General features: G+C 55.2%; 4 protein-coding genes across 4 annotated transcripts; 1 reads left to right on the top strand and 3 right to left on the bottom strand.

Annotated features, from left to right (window-relative positions):
- Positions 1–354: 354 nt before the first annotated feature.
- B0I36DRAFT_385357 (uncharacterized protein) lies at positions 355–3,407 on the bottom strand. The gene is made up of 2 exons (XM_046161062.1): positions 1,822–3,407; positions 355–1,756 (listed from the first exon to the last, which is right to left on the bottom strand). Exons 1-2 carry the CDS (start codon positions 3,320–3,322, stop codon positions 501–503), a joined length of 2,757 nt encoding a protein of 918 aa, XP_046010122.1. The 5' UTR covers positions 3,323–3,407; the 3' UTR covers positions 355–500.
- Positions 3,408–5,826: 2,419 nt separating this feature from the next.
- On the top strand, positions 5,827–8,062 carry B0I36DRAFT_385358 (major facilitator superfamily transporter; the record flags this gene model as incomplete). The annotated part of the gene is made up of 6 exons (XM_046161063.1): positions 5,827–5,950; positions 6,045–6,219; positions 6,379–6,411; positions 6,479–6,534; positions 6,605–7,752; positions 7,855–8,062. The coding sequence occupies 6 exons, from the start codon at positions 5,827–5,829 to the stop codon at positions 7,870–7,872; spliced, it is 1,554 nt and encodes a 517-aa protein (XP_046010123.1). The 3' UTR covers positions 7,873–8,062.
- Positions 8,063–8,245: 183 nt separating this feature from the next.
- B0I36DRAFT_247221 (ankyrin repeat-containing domain protein) lies at positions 8,246–9,031 on the bottom strand (the record flags this gene model as incomplete). Its single annotated transcript, XM_046150291.1, has 2 exons — positions 8,246–8,536; positions 8,765–9,031. Coding segments are annotated over 2 exons (558 nt in total), but the record flags the coding sequence as incomplete, so codon positions are not given.
- A 432-nt stretch (positions 9,032–9,463) lies between these two features.
- Positions 9,464–11,872, bottom strand: B0I36DRAFT_246395 (ankyrin repeat-containing domain protein; the record flags this gene model as incomplete). The annotated part of the gene is made up of 3 exons (XM_046150228.1): positions 9,464–9,641; positions 9,765–11,306; positions 11,379–11,872. Coding segments are annotated over 3 exons (2,214 nt in total), but the record flags the coding sequence as incomplete, so codon positions are not given.
- Positions 11,873–12,109: the final 237 nt, after the last annotated feature.

The raw sequence follows: 12,109 nt of genomic DNA on the forward strand, positions 1-12,109 counted from the left end.
GTGAACAATGCTGACAATGCCTTGCGAGCCATCCTTCTGTGATGGGATGGCTGGTGATTTACATGTATACTTAAGCGTACCTAGTAGGCAGGTAGACTTTTGGTCCGATGTACGCAGAGTCTCAAAGAGGACAAATTTCTACTCCGTAGGAGCATCCCAGCGTTTGTTCCGATACATCTAAACTCGCCACTTCCACAAGCCCTTGCATGCCCCAAAATTCTCTTCCTCGCGGGGCACAACTTGTATGCCCTGTGACCGTTGCATGGACCAGCAAGCAAGGGGTAGTCGGTCCAACGAGGTGTCAGGCAAGAAGATCACATGAGGCCACCACCACTCTTTGCAAGCAAAGCGGATCAAAAACAAAGTCCCAGGTCGATATCATTACTATATCTCATCTCTTTTGTTAACAACAGGCTGCAACGCTCGCAGAGAAAGGACATTCAATAGGTATAAAAAAAAGACCAGTCATGAACACTCTTAGGAAGTGCCATCGACGACAACTACTGAAACCACCCGTTCGGCGGATCCATCGGCAAGTCATCCAATATCGACGAGAGGATGTGATTATTCGTCATCTGGAACCGCACCTGGTCCAGCGCGGCCGCATTTTGTTGCTGCTGCTGAGGATCCCCTTCTCCTCCTCCGCCTCCACCACCACCACCACCACCACCGCCGCCAATTCCGCCAACCATGTCGCCAAACCCAGTCAGCGTCATCCCCATGGCCTGCTCGAGCCCACCGGTCCCGCCGGCGAGGCTGCCGTAGTCCAGATCGGCCCAGTTCATGCCGCCGAGCATGTTGCCGGACATGAACGGCATGACGGACTGGCCGGGTCCTGCCATTGCTGAAGCCCCCGCTACATCACTGCCGCCTGCTGGGGGAGTCGCGTTGGAGTTGCTGTTGCTGTAGCTGCCGGTATTGTTGTGATTGTTGGTGTTGCTGCCATAGTACGATGGCGTCGTTGCCCAACCCGATTGTTGCTGTTGTTGATATTCCATACGTGACTGGTCCGGCGTGCCTCCCGTGGCGACCTCTGAGAGGAGCTGTAGCGGTGTGCTGGCCTGGGGATACTCTTGTCTTGCCTGTGGGTTCTGCTGCTGCGGTTGAGGGATTTGTTGCTGTTGCCACTGGCCTGAGCCGTGTTGCTGTGGCTGATGTTGTTGTTGGTGATATTCGTGGGGTAGTGGCTGACCGGTTCTGCTTGCCGATCCATCCCGGCCAGGTGGCCCCTTGTCACTCGCCTTGGGATCCTCCGGGTTGCCATTCTTCGCGCCCTCCTGCTTGCGGAACCAGCCACTGAGCATCATGAGGACTACCAGAAACTTGCCCGCTGGTCGCGACTTGTCCGAAGCCGCAGTCTCGCGGAACTTCTCCAGGAGGCGGTCCAGGTAGCTCTGCACCTTCATGTCCTCTTTTCTAAAGACCTTGCCTAGCTCCGAGTTGGGCGAGCTCGCGCTAAAGTACATCTTGATGAGGACCACGACGGCATAGGCCACACGCACAAAATTGAAGATTGGGAGGCAGCGGATTGCGCTGGCATCCATAGCCAAGAACGTCTCGAAGATTCCGTCAATGGCGGTCAGACATGAAGACAGAGCGCTGATGTGTGCTGATGTCAATGCCTCGCTAAGCGCTAGGATCGGGTCTCGTAGAGCTTCGGCGTTCAGTGGTGGGCGAAACTCGTCCGCCTTGTCGACATACAGTGCGATTTCGTGCATGTATAGGCTGATGACATGGAACGCGAGGGTGATCGAGGCTACAAGCATGTTAGCAGACGTCCATTCATTCCGGACAACCCCGAGACTACGCTGCATGACTTACGGCGCCTCTCTTCGGCAGGGATAGCATCCCTGTACTTGATGATATCTCGTTCGAAGCCTTTGAGGGCGTACTGCACTTTGGGCTCCGAGACGTCGACATGAATGCTGGGGTCGTCCATGGAGAATTGGACCCCAATCTCCTCGGCCAGGCGGTGGGTCCATACTAGGTGGCAGAGGGTCCTGTCTGTCGGGGCTGCGTCTGGAGACGTCGAAAGCTCGTCAAGACATTCTTGCATGAATGAAGTCCACCGAACTAAGTTTGGCCGATGGAGAGCCATGGAGACGTTGGACGCGAGGAAATAGCAGCCCAGCCACGTCCGCCGTGACTCTATCGAGGTAGGATCAGGCAATGGGCTCTTGCGGAAGGGGTGATCGCGCCATGTATACGGGATGAGCCGCGACTTGGCATTCGCCTTGCGCTTGCCGAGTCCAATGTCGATGGCCATGACGGCAGCCAAATGGACGTACTGATAGAACTTGAGCTCCTCAAAGTGCTCGGGCGGGAAGTACCATATGACCCCGACGAGAATGGCCTGCACCAGCTCCATGCTCTTCTCGCCAATAATGACGACCCTGTCTGCAATCATCTGCGTGAACTCCTTGACAAGGACTCTTTGGATGTCGGGCATCTCAGATGCGGCGGCGGCCAGGACGGCGAGGAAGAGGTGTGGCATCGTCTTGCGCAGGTGCTGGACCGTCATGTCAGGCGCAAAGATGACCATGGGCAGGTGCTGTGCCATATGCTCGGTGTACCTGGCGAAGAGCTCGGCAGCCACCTCGATGGAGAGGATGCCGCGATCCACGACGTCAGCCACTTGTTGATTTGGATCTCGAGGTGGCCTTGCCGGAGGAGGTCCCGTCCCAGGCCGCTGTGATGGCACATTCGAGGTCTCGTCCGAAAACTTGCGCTTCTGGCCGCTTGAAGCCGGCGCCATACCGGGGGGTATGATGGCATCGCCAATGCCTATTCCGCGTCCCAGTAAATGCCGCGGAGGCTGTTGCGGGGGAGGAGGATCCCAGAATGAGGGCGAGGCTGCGCTCTGGCGGTGGTCTGTCGAGGCCGAGCGGCCCAGACGCTCATGGGAGGAGCTGCCATAGCGGGTTGGATAGGCATTGTCGCCAGCAGAGGCAGCAGCGGGGAGTGAGGGCTGTAGCGGGGAGGCGCTGGGCTGCCCTGGGACTCTAGAGGCCTGGAGGGTGGCCGTGAGGGCGTCGATCTTCTTTTCGAGCTCGGCGACGCGACTGTCGGTCTTTTTCTGGCGCTTGCGGGTGGGCTGGGTGATGACACAGCTGCGGCCGGCTTTTGCACAGCGCCTGCAGGGGCTGTCGATGTTGTTTGGGTCGGGCTCGCACTTGACCTTGAGGCCGCGGCAGGCCTCGCAGGCGCGGGGCTTTTTGGGGTCGTTGGGGTCGATGGGATCGTGGGCGTCGTCGGGGCCGTGCGGGGTCGCGTCGCGATGGGGCGAGTCGCCGTCGATTGAGTCGTCGCCGGCGTCGTTCATGGCGGCGGTGGATGAGCTGTGGCTGGCATGGCATGCCCTGATGGTGGAGGACGAGATGGACGGGCGGGCTGTGGCAAGCGCCGTGATGCCGGCCGGAGCGGTGCTAAAAGTGTCCGTACCCCGACGAGCAGCCTGGACCCACTTGCCCCAATCCTTCTGAGCACCAGATCAACACTGGACCTGGAGACACACCTGCCTGCCCTGCGTTTGTTGAGGTGACAAAGCCATCATCTTGGTACTCATCCCGCCCACTGCCATCACAGAGCCACCTCTAAACCTCTCGACGTCTCCATCTCGGATGCGATTGAGGGAACTACAAAACCTTGCGGTTCCTCTGGCGAGCAAGTTCTCCATACCGCGGTTCAATCAACAATGTACACTATGAAGGCGAGCCGCTGATGAGGCCTCAAGACAACGGCATGAAGCATTCACGGCAGGCCCAAGCTTGCATACTTCACAACGGCTCGCCATCCTGAATATCAAGTCTCCAGAACACGACGGCAAACAACCTGTGACTGGCAGAGGCCGAGACACTCATCGGCCGAGTCGGTGGGGCAGCTCCGCAAGACATCGGAGACTTCTCCGACCCCGTTGGCAGGTGGCTTCTCATTCAGTGCTCTCTGCGTTGATGGAGATTGTACAAGAATGATTGCATTCACCTCTAGAACCAGCTGAAGCTAGCACAAGCCGGTCACGATATGGACTCTCTGAATGCACGATGTCGACGCATGGAGCCCATAGACTACCCACAGGGCATCCAATGCTCGGCCCGCGATCAATGGCGGCAAGTTGTTACCCAGCCGTGTTGAGAGGAGGCGGTAAGCTGCATGACCATTCACGGCAACAGCCATCATTACCTCAGAGAGGGCTTGCTTGCCTTCTGGAGCACCATTCGTGTTTTACATAAAGGTAGCTGGCTGTACTGGCGCGACAACGGGATGTGAAAACCTTCCGCCTTGGCCTTCTCGATGGCGTCGAGGCCCGCAGTATACTTGTTATACTTCAGGCCAGGTGGTATGCATCTGGCGGCTCCGGGCATCCGAATGTCAATAGACATACTGTGTCTGGGCATGATTGTCGGCAACAACCGGCCGTTCGGTACAGCTGTCCTTGAGGATATGCAGAAATCCCTTGAAGTATGAACCTGAAGATGTGGTGCTTATCGTCAGACCGGTGCAATAGCGCGAGAGGCGGGTGCGTGGCGCTGTCGCTGCTGGGGCTGCCCGACTTCGCTGCCAAGGTGGCACAGCTGATAGCAGGCACAGTTGGTCCTTAGGCACCAGACTCGACTACAGGAAACAGCCACACTGCGCTTTGCAAAGAGCCATGCAGAAGGCAAACAAATTCCGATACAGCGGCTTCTGTCGTGGATCTGATGCAAAGAAGGTTGTTTTTAGTGGCCTCTTGACCCGGTAACCCCACAGAACGTAGGCGAGCTGTTCCCTGCATTCTGGTTAAACTGGAGTATAGTTAATACAGCGTTGCCAGCGTGCCTCAACGCAACAGCAACCACTCCTCCTCGAAGTGGTTTTCCCCCGAATTCGACCGGTTGCTGTATTGATTAAGCTATTTGTCACTCGCCCAATCTCCACCTGGGTTCGCCTGTAGGATCCTGGTCTGAGAAAGGACTGAGGTGCCACCATTCTTCAGTTCTCCGTGAGCCAACCTCCCAGATGCGGCGCAGGGTTACGGAACCGGAGAAGAGACGCTGGGACCTTGGTGGCACCAACACGTCCAATTTGTCAATAGTAATACATGAAAAGGCACCAACGGCGTGGTCAGAGGATATTCCAGCAGACGAATCTGGCATGCCTGGGCACATCTGGAGCGAGCTCGCGTGGGGCGGACGTCAAGTGCTCGCGGGAGCTGCTCTCCTCCCTCGCAGGATCCAGCCAGCTTCCAATATCGCCGTGCTCGATGTTGATCGGCATCTTTCCATGTGCTGCTAAGCACGTTGTGGTGCAACCTCGCCGGTAGTAACTCTTGGCTCGAAGCAGATGCAATCCGCAATCTGCGGCGCAGATGTTCACCCACGGCCTTTAACGCACAAGAAGCGCAGCACAGGTGCAACTGCCAAGAGAACTGCTTATCAGCTTGGACAATCCACATCTCTTTGTCTCCCGCACCGAGACAGCACTTGCCAGTGTCTTGGCTCCCGAAAGTGACTGAAAATCATCGGAACCTGAAGCCGATGCCCAGTCAACCATTCTCAGTCCTCCTGCCGGCCGGAATGTCCACGGCGGCACGAGTCGATCGGCAGCTCCGATCTGACCCGCGCACGCACCGCCCGGGGTATACCACTGCCAGTGCGGCAAATGCTCCGGTCTCGATGCAGAAATGGGAAGAAATGACGGCGTGTTTATAACCTTCCGACGGGTACAGACTTCATAAAAGACATGCTCGCTCTTGCACCCAGGACTTCCATTTGCAGACCGGCCTCACCTAGACAGCCCAGCAAACGTGTTGTTCAGTCAAGACAACACAGCACGCGTTACATTGTCAAGATGGCCATCTCCGCGGCCCCCGAGCCAGAAGTCACCCGCGATGAGAAGCAGAAGGCTTCAGTCGAGATGCACATGGACGATGGCGACAATCTGAAGCGAGCTGATGGCGAGGGGCCTGACTTGCGTGAGTCCTCATTCTACAGCCCATATTGACTCGAGAACAGAACATCCTGATTTACAACATGAGTTGAAAGGCTAATCAAGTCACGAGGCATCAGTTGCCGTTGAGGACCAGTATACCAAGGAGGAATATCACAAGCTCAAGCGCAAGGTCGACAAATGGCTCCTCCCCCTCATGTGGGTGTGCCACGGCATTCAGATGGTCGACAAGACGTCCATTGCTATGCAGGCCGTCTTTGGTCTTCGAAAAGACACTGGGCTTGTCGGACAGCAGTATGCTTGGTTAATGGTGAGTATGGGCCATTTCGTGGAATTCTGCATCAAGTTGTGACGGCCTCAAAACTGACAGAGCATGTTCATAGTAAGCCAATAATCACAACACAACATCACAATACCGCCTGGGACGTCTAAGGCTAACGAGAAACACTACAGGACGGTGTTTTATATGGCCTACATGGTTTTTGAGTACGATTCTTGACTCTTTCCGATTCTTGCCACTGAATCTCACCAGACCAACTGACACCTGCACTAGATTCCCGTCAACGGTCATTATGCAGCGTTTCAAGATGGGAATGTCGCTGTCACTTTGTAAGCCTTGCATATTTACCCCGTGTTGCTATCACTGCTACCGAAGAGTGCTAATGCCAATAAAAATTAGACATGATTATCTGGGGTGTCTGCGTGTTGGGAATTGGTTTCTGCCAGAACTTTACCCAGCTCTTGGTATTGCGACTCTTACAGGGCGCCTTTGAGTGCTCCATCTCGCCTGGATTTCTGCTTCTCGTTGGAACTTGGTACACTCGCCGCGAGCACACCTCTCGATCCCTCATCTTTGGCTCCTCGAACGCTGGCTTCGGAGTCATCGCCAAGCTAGTCATCTACGGCATTGGCGTCGCCACTCAGAACAAGACTGGCTTGCAGCCATGGCGCTACATCTCGTTTTTCCTCGGTGGCCTGACCATCCTGGCTGGCACAATCTGCCTCTTTGTGCTTGGTACTCCCGCCGAAGTACGTTGGCTCACCGAAGAGGAGAAGACCATGGCCCGCGCCCGCGTCATTGGCAACAACACCGGCCACGACACCACGGCCATCAAGTCGTTCAAGTACAAGCACATCTACGAGTGCCTCCGCGACCCATGCTTCTGGTTCTCCGGCATCAACGCCTTCCTCGGCTCCGTCCCCAACGGCGGCGTCACAACCATGTCGAGCATCCTGATGACCACCTTTGGCTTCACCAACCTCCAGGCTATCCTCATCGAGATCCCCCGCTCCGTCACCTCGGTCGTGTACTTTCTCATCGTCGGCCTCGTCACGTCCAAAAAGGCCGACCTGCGCCTGTACTTTATGCTGTTCAGCTGCTTCCCCTCGCTCGCCGGCTTCCTGGGCATGTCGCTCCTCCCCAACGACCCGGCAATCAAGTGGCAGAAGTGGGCGTGCTTCTACATCACCGTGCCCTTCGTCCTGACGACCTTTCTCGCCTGGACCCTGATCCCGTCCAACGTCGCGGGTCGCACCAAGCGCACCCTGACCTCGAGCTTCACCTTTGTGGGATACTGCGTCGGCAACATGGCCGGCTCCCAGATCTACATGGAGAAGGACGCCCCGCGATACATCCCGGGCACCGTCGGCTGCGTCGTCGCGCACGCGATCCAAATCGTCCTGGTCATCGCATGGAGGCTTGTGCTGGTCCGCCGCAACAGGACCCGGCGCCAGAAGATGCAGCTCGACGGCATAAGCGAGGAGGAGCGTGTCCGTCGGGCGAAGCAGTTCGGCGAGCAGGACTACACGGATTTTGAGAACCCTTACGTAAGTCATCTGAAAGCACAAGCCAGCTCAAGACCCTATGTACACGAGAGAGAAAGGGAGGGAGAGAGAGAGACCATCCTGCTGACTCTTGCGTTTGAACAGTTCTTGTACACATTGTAGATGTACACGACTAAGGATGGGTACAAATATGAGGGTAACAGAAAGACGAGGATTAGTTTCATGCTGGTGGCCGGGGGCAGCTGTCAGGATATTAGCATCCCGAAATTCCCCGTTGCGCCTTGCTGGGAGTAGCAGGGTAGACGAATAGTTGGAGAGATTGTTGACTGGCGAATAATTCATAGTCACCAGGACAAGATGCTTGATGAGGTGATGAGGATAATGATGATGATTGAGACGTTACCCCTTCACCGCGCTCTGACTTTCCCAGTTACTGTGGCGAAAGCATCGTAGCGTCCTTCCATGTGATCAGCACCCTGTAACCTCGCTGGTAATACTCCTGTTTCTCTTTGACAGGGTTCACTCTATAAATATTCTACATAAACCGGGCTGAAAGCCTCATCTTTATTGAAATGGCTCCCTTCGCACCTGCGGCTCTTAGGATCCGGATGACATCGCGATGTCTGTTTTTGTAGGCCCACCAGAGAGCAGTATGACCGTCAGGATCAGATGCTTCTACCTGTGCCCCATGTTCCAAAAGCAGTTTGATGGCATCTCGACTGTCTTGTGAGGCGGCTTCTATGAGAGGTGTACGCCCCTGCTTGTCGCGATGTTCTCTGTTTGCGCCACGGCTGAGCAGGATTCGGATAGCATCCCGGGCAGCATCCTGGTCAGCAGTCCGGGCAGAAGCCATGGAAACCTTCACAGCACAAGACACAGCATAATACAACGCTGTGGATCCAGCATGATCAGCAGCCTCAAGCTGGGCACCTCTGTCTAGGAGGAGTTCGAGTACTCGGCAACGGTTGTCTTCATACACATAACCGAGCTCCTCAAACTGCGCACCTCCGTCCAGAATGAAATGCCGTATTCGCAAATCGTACGGATATGGGACTAGAGCATAATGCAAAGGTGTGCGACCAGAACTGTCACGCGCTTCAATTTGTGCCCCGTACTTGAGCAATAATCGAACTGCAAGTACGTGTCCGCTGCGTGCAGCCCAAGAAAGAGCTGTAAGCCCGTTGTCGTCAGAAGTCTCAATCTGTGCGCCATGGTCGATCAGAGCTTGCATCACTTCTACATGGCCTGCCAACGCAGCCAGGGAGAGTGATGTACGTCCATTGCCGTCAGTGGCCTCAACTTGTGCCCCATGATTGATCAGAGCTTGAAGAACATCTGCGTGGCCGGCAGATGCGGCCGCGCAAAGAGCCGTGCCACCGCCAACTTTGGCCTGGTATGTGCTCGACCCATACTTCAAATCCGAAACTCGGTCCTGTGCATCAACAAGCGCACCGTGGGAGAGAAGTGATTGGACGATCTGTGTCCTATTCCGCCAAGCCCAGCATGAAAGAGCTGAAATTCCATCTTGATTCTTCACGTCAGGTGATGTACCTTGCCGAAGGAAGAGCTCGACGATGCCTGGGCTCTCAGCCTCCCAGAAGGCGAGATCTCGGCACTTCTGGGCAGTTGTCGTTCTGGGACTATGACTCAATAAAACTTGTATGATATCGGTTTTGCCAAGGTGCACAGCTTTTTGAAGTATGTTGATATCTGGTTGCTTTGAATAAGGGTACTTCCCAGCGCTCGCGCCAATATTGGCGTTTCGAGTAACCAGAAGATAAACGATGGCCTGGGCTTCGGCCTCAACTGCACACAGAAGTGCTGTGCGGCGATCGGGGTCCACCGCATCAATCTCCGCATCGTGGTTTAGAAGTAGTTCCACGGCATCGTGGTGACCCTGCTTGGTGGCCCGAAGAAGTGCCGTGTCACCGCTTGCATCGACCTCGTTCACAGGATGTGCTCTCGAAAGCAACAGTTTCAACTGCGCACAATCACCTTCGAAAGCGGCCTTAGTTAGAGGGTTGAAACTCGTAGTGCCGTTCTGCTGCAGAAACCTGGACTCAATCCCAGAATTCGCCCCATACTGAATAAGAAGCCTAACAATTCTGTCGTCTCCGCGTCGAGCCGCAGTTGAAAGAGGCGTGGCTTTAGCCCTCCCCGTCAGATAGCTAAGAAATGAGTTGTTTTCGATGAAATTTGCGTCCGCGCCAGCCTCGAGCAGCATTTCAACAATGTGATGGTGGCCGTGCGTTGTAGCACGAATCAAGGCTCTCCCCTTGAATAGGGAAATACGATCGAGCATCTCAGTGCTATGGAATGTTCTGGCCTTGGCCTGGGTCTCGGAAATATGCGATTTCAGGATAGTTTCGATAAACGCGGCATGTCCGTGTCTGCTCGCAAGCGCCAATGCTCGGCCTACATCCCACCAGTTCACCCGCCGTCCAGATCCAAGAGGAGGCACGATCAGATGAATCAAGGGATGGAGCCCGAAGTAGGCCGCAACCTCCAATGGGGTTATCGGTTTATCATCGTGCCTATCGACCGCACAGTTAGATGTATGCACGCCAAGCCAGGATTCCTGTTGCACACAGAGTGTGTGCGCCATCGAGTCAAGCTCATTGGAAGCCTGGGTAGCTCCATGTCGATAATGTTCTGGCCAATGAAGCGCTGCATATCCCAGAAAGACAGAATCCTGCAATGGTTCTCCTGTAATGTGGATTCCTCGAACCTTTGGTCCTAGCGTCGAGGCTGGCTGAAGTAGCAAGTATCGCATGCAGAGATCCGCAAGCACTGCATGTGCGAGACTGAGGTCAACGGCATGCCGCCATTTCAACCGCTGGACGGTCCAGGAAGATGGACGAACGAGGAATTCCCTAGCAGTCTGGTGCAATAGAAATAGTCGCTCATCTACAACGACAATGAATAGACCGCACAAGTCCCGTATCTCTTGTTGCAGCTGGGTCGCGTCGGATACATCTGCCTCAAGCTCCTGATACGCATGATATTCCTTCCCGCCAAGGGCCAAAGCAACAGCCATTTCTCGCAAATGAAGCGGCCTCTCTGCTGCTACGATTATTTGTAATACCGTGAGAACTTGTGCCGGGTTTTCACTCTTTGACAAGATCCCATCGTAAGCCTCGTCCAATTCTTGCGGCAATGCTTCGATTGCTTCTTGCAGCGCGTATTGGTTGAGGAGGCTCGCTTTGTCCAGATCTGCGAATACCAGATAAACCCAAAGATAAGTTCGATTCTCAGAAGCGGCCATGGCTGCCCGGAGTGACTCTGCCTGCGTGGAGCTGAGCTGGCGTAGCTTCGTAAGCTGTGCTATGTGCTGCTGAATGACCACGCTGATTTCTTCGGATATCTGATTCGCTTCCTCCTTGCTCTCACCGCTTAGATGTATCGTTGGCTGTACACCCTCCAGTGTCGCGAAATCCGATCGGATTATGCGGTACGGTCGGCTTGTGGCGATGACCTTGAGACGATGTGTTCCTTGCCCTCCGACAAATGTGGCAGTCAAGGCCTCGATGAGCTGCTTCGAATCAGAACACTCGTCTAATGCATCCAGAATGCATACGATCTCCCTCGCACAGCGACTTGCTACATCAAGCAGTAGGCTGATTAGGTCTTTCGCCGATTCAATGAGGAAATCGCCGTCCTCTTGAAACTGTTTGAGGACTTCACTCGATAACAGAGACGGTTCCTGCCGAAAGAGCTGATGCAGTATGCAGCGCAATGCAATACTGAGTGTCCTCTGGTCCTCGAAATCATCCTTGAAGAAGAAATAGCAAACGATTCTGTCATCGCTAACAGGCAGAACAGCGTCAATCAGGTACCGCGACAGGACGGACTTTCCGCATCCTGGGTCGGCGGATACCCAGAGCAGAGCCGATCGCTGGCGTCGCCAATTTTGGAAGCGCGTGTGCCTGGTAAACCACCCGCATGTTCCTTCAGCGCGCTGAGGATTCCGGTTCTTTCGTTCTTCGTACGGGCAGGCGCGCAGGCGCTGGAGAAATGAGATCCGCAGCTGCTCTGTCTCCTCTCGGACCGCCTCGCTGTGGATGTGTAAATGTCGGTGGCTGTTGCCGACATGAATTCTCGCATCGCCGCTGGCTGTGATTGAGCCGGTGGAGTTGAAGACATTAGAACGACTGGTCGCCATTGCGACCAGCCTGTGGTAGTCTCAGAAATGGTGAGGAGTATCAGGGAGGAAGATCGGAAGACGCGCGAGCGGGGAATTTTGCAGACATGTTGTGCGCGTTTCCTGCCAGTCTGCCTTGCTCGCGGGCGCTATGTTGCCAGGGACCTGGGATAGCGGCACGCATAAAGTAATCAGCCTTATCTGAGCCCCTGGACGATTGGCTAGTGCGCCTTGCATTGAGTCCTGCCTTTTAAACCA

Source organism: Microdochium trichocladiopsis, assembly GCF_020744255.1.
Source record: "Microdochium trichocladiopsis strain MPI-CAGE-CH-0230 chromosome Unknown B0I36scaffold_7, whole genome shotgun sequence".
Taxonomy (NCBI): domain Eukaryota; kingdom Fungi; phylum Ascomycota; class Sordariomycetes; order Xylariales; family Microdochiaceae; genus Microdochium; species Microdochium trichocladiopsis.

Bases quoted from the DNA above. Each gene is read 5' to 3' on its own strand.
- B0I36DRAFT_385357 (XM_046161062.1), bottom strand. From the start codon at position 3,322: ATGAACGACGCCGGCGACGACTCAATCGACGGCGACTCGCCCCATCGC. The intron at 1,757-1,821 runs GTAAGTCATGCA...ACATGCTTGTAG, and splicing joins CCCTGCCGAAGAGAGGCGCC to CCTCGATCACCCTCGCGTTC.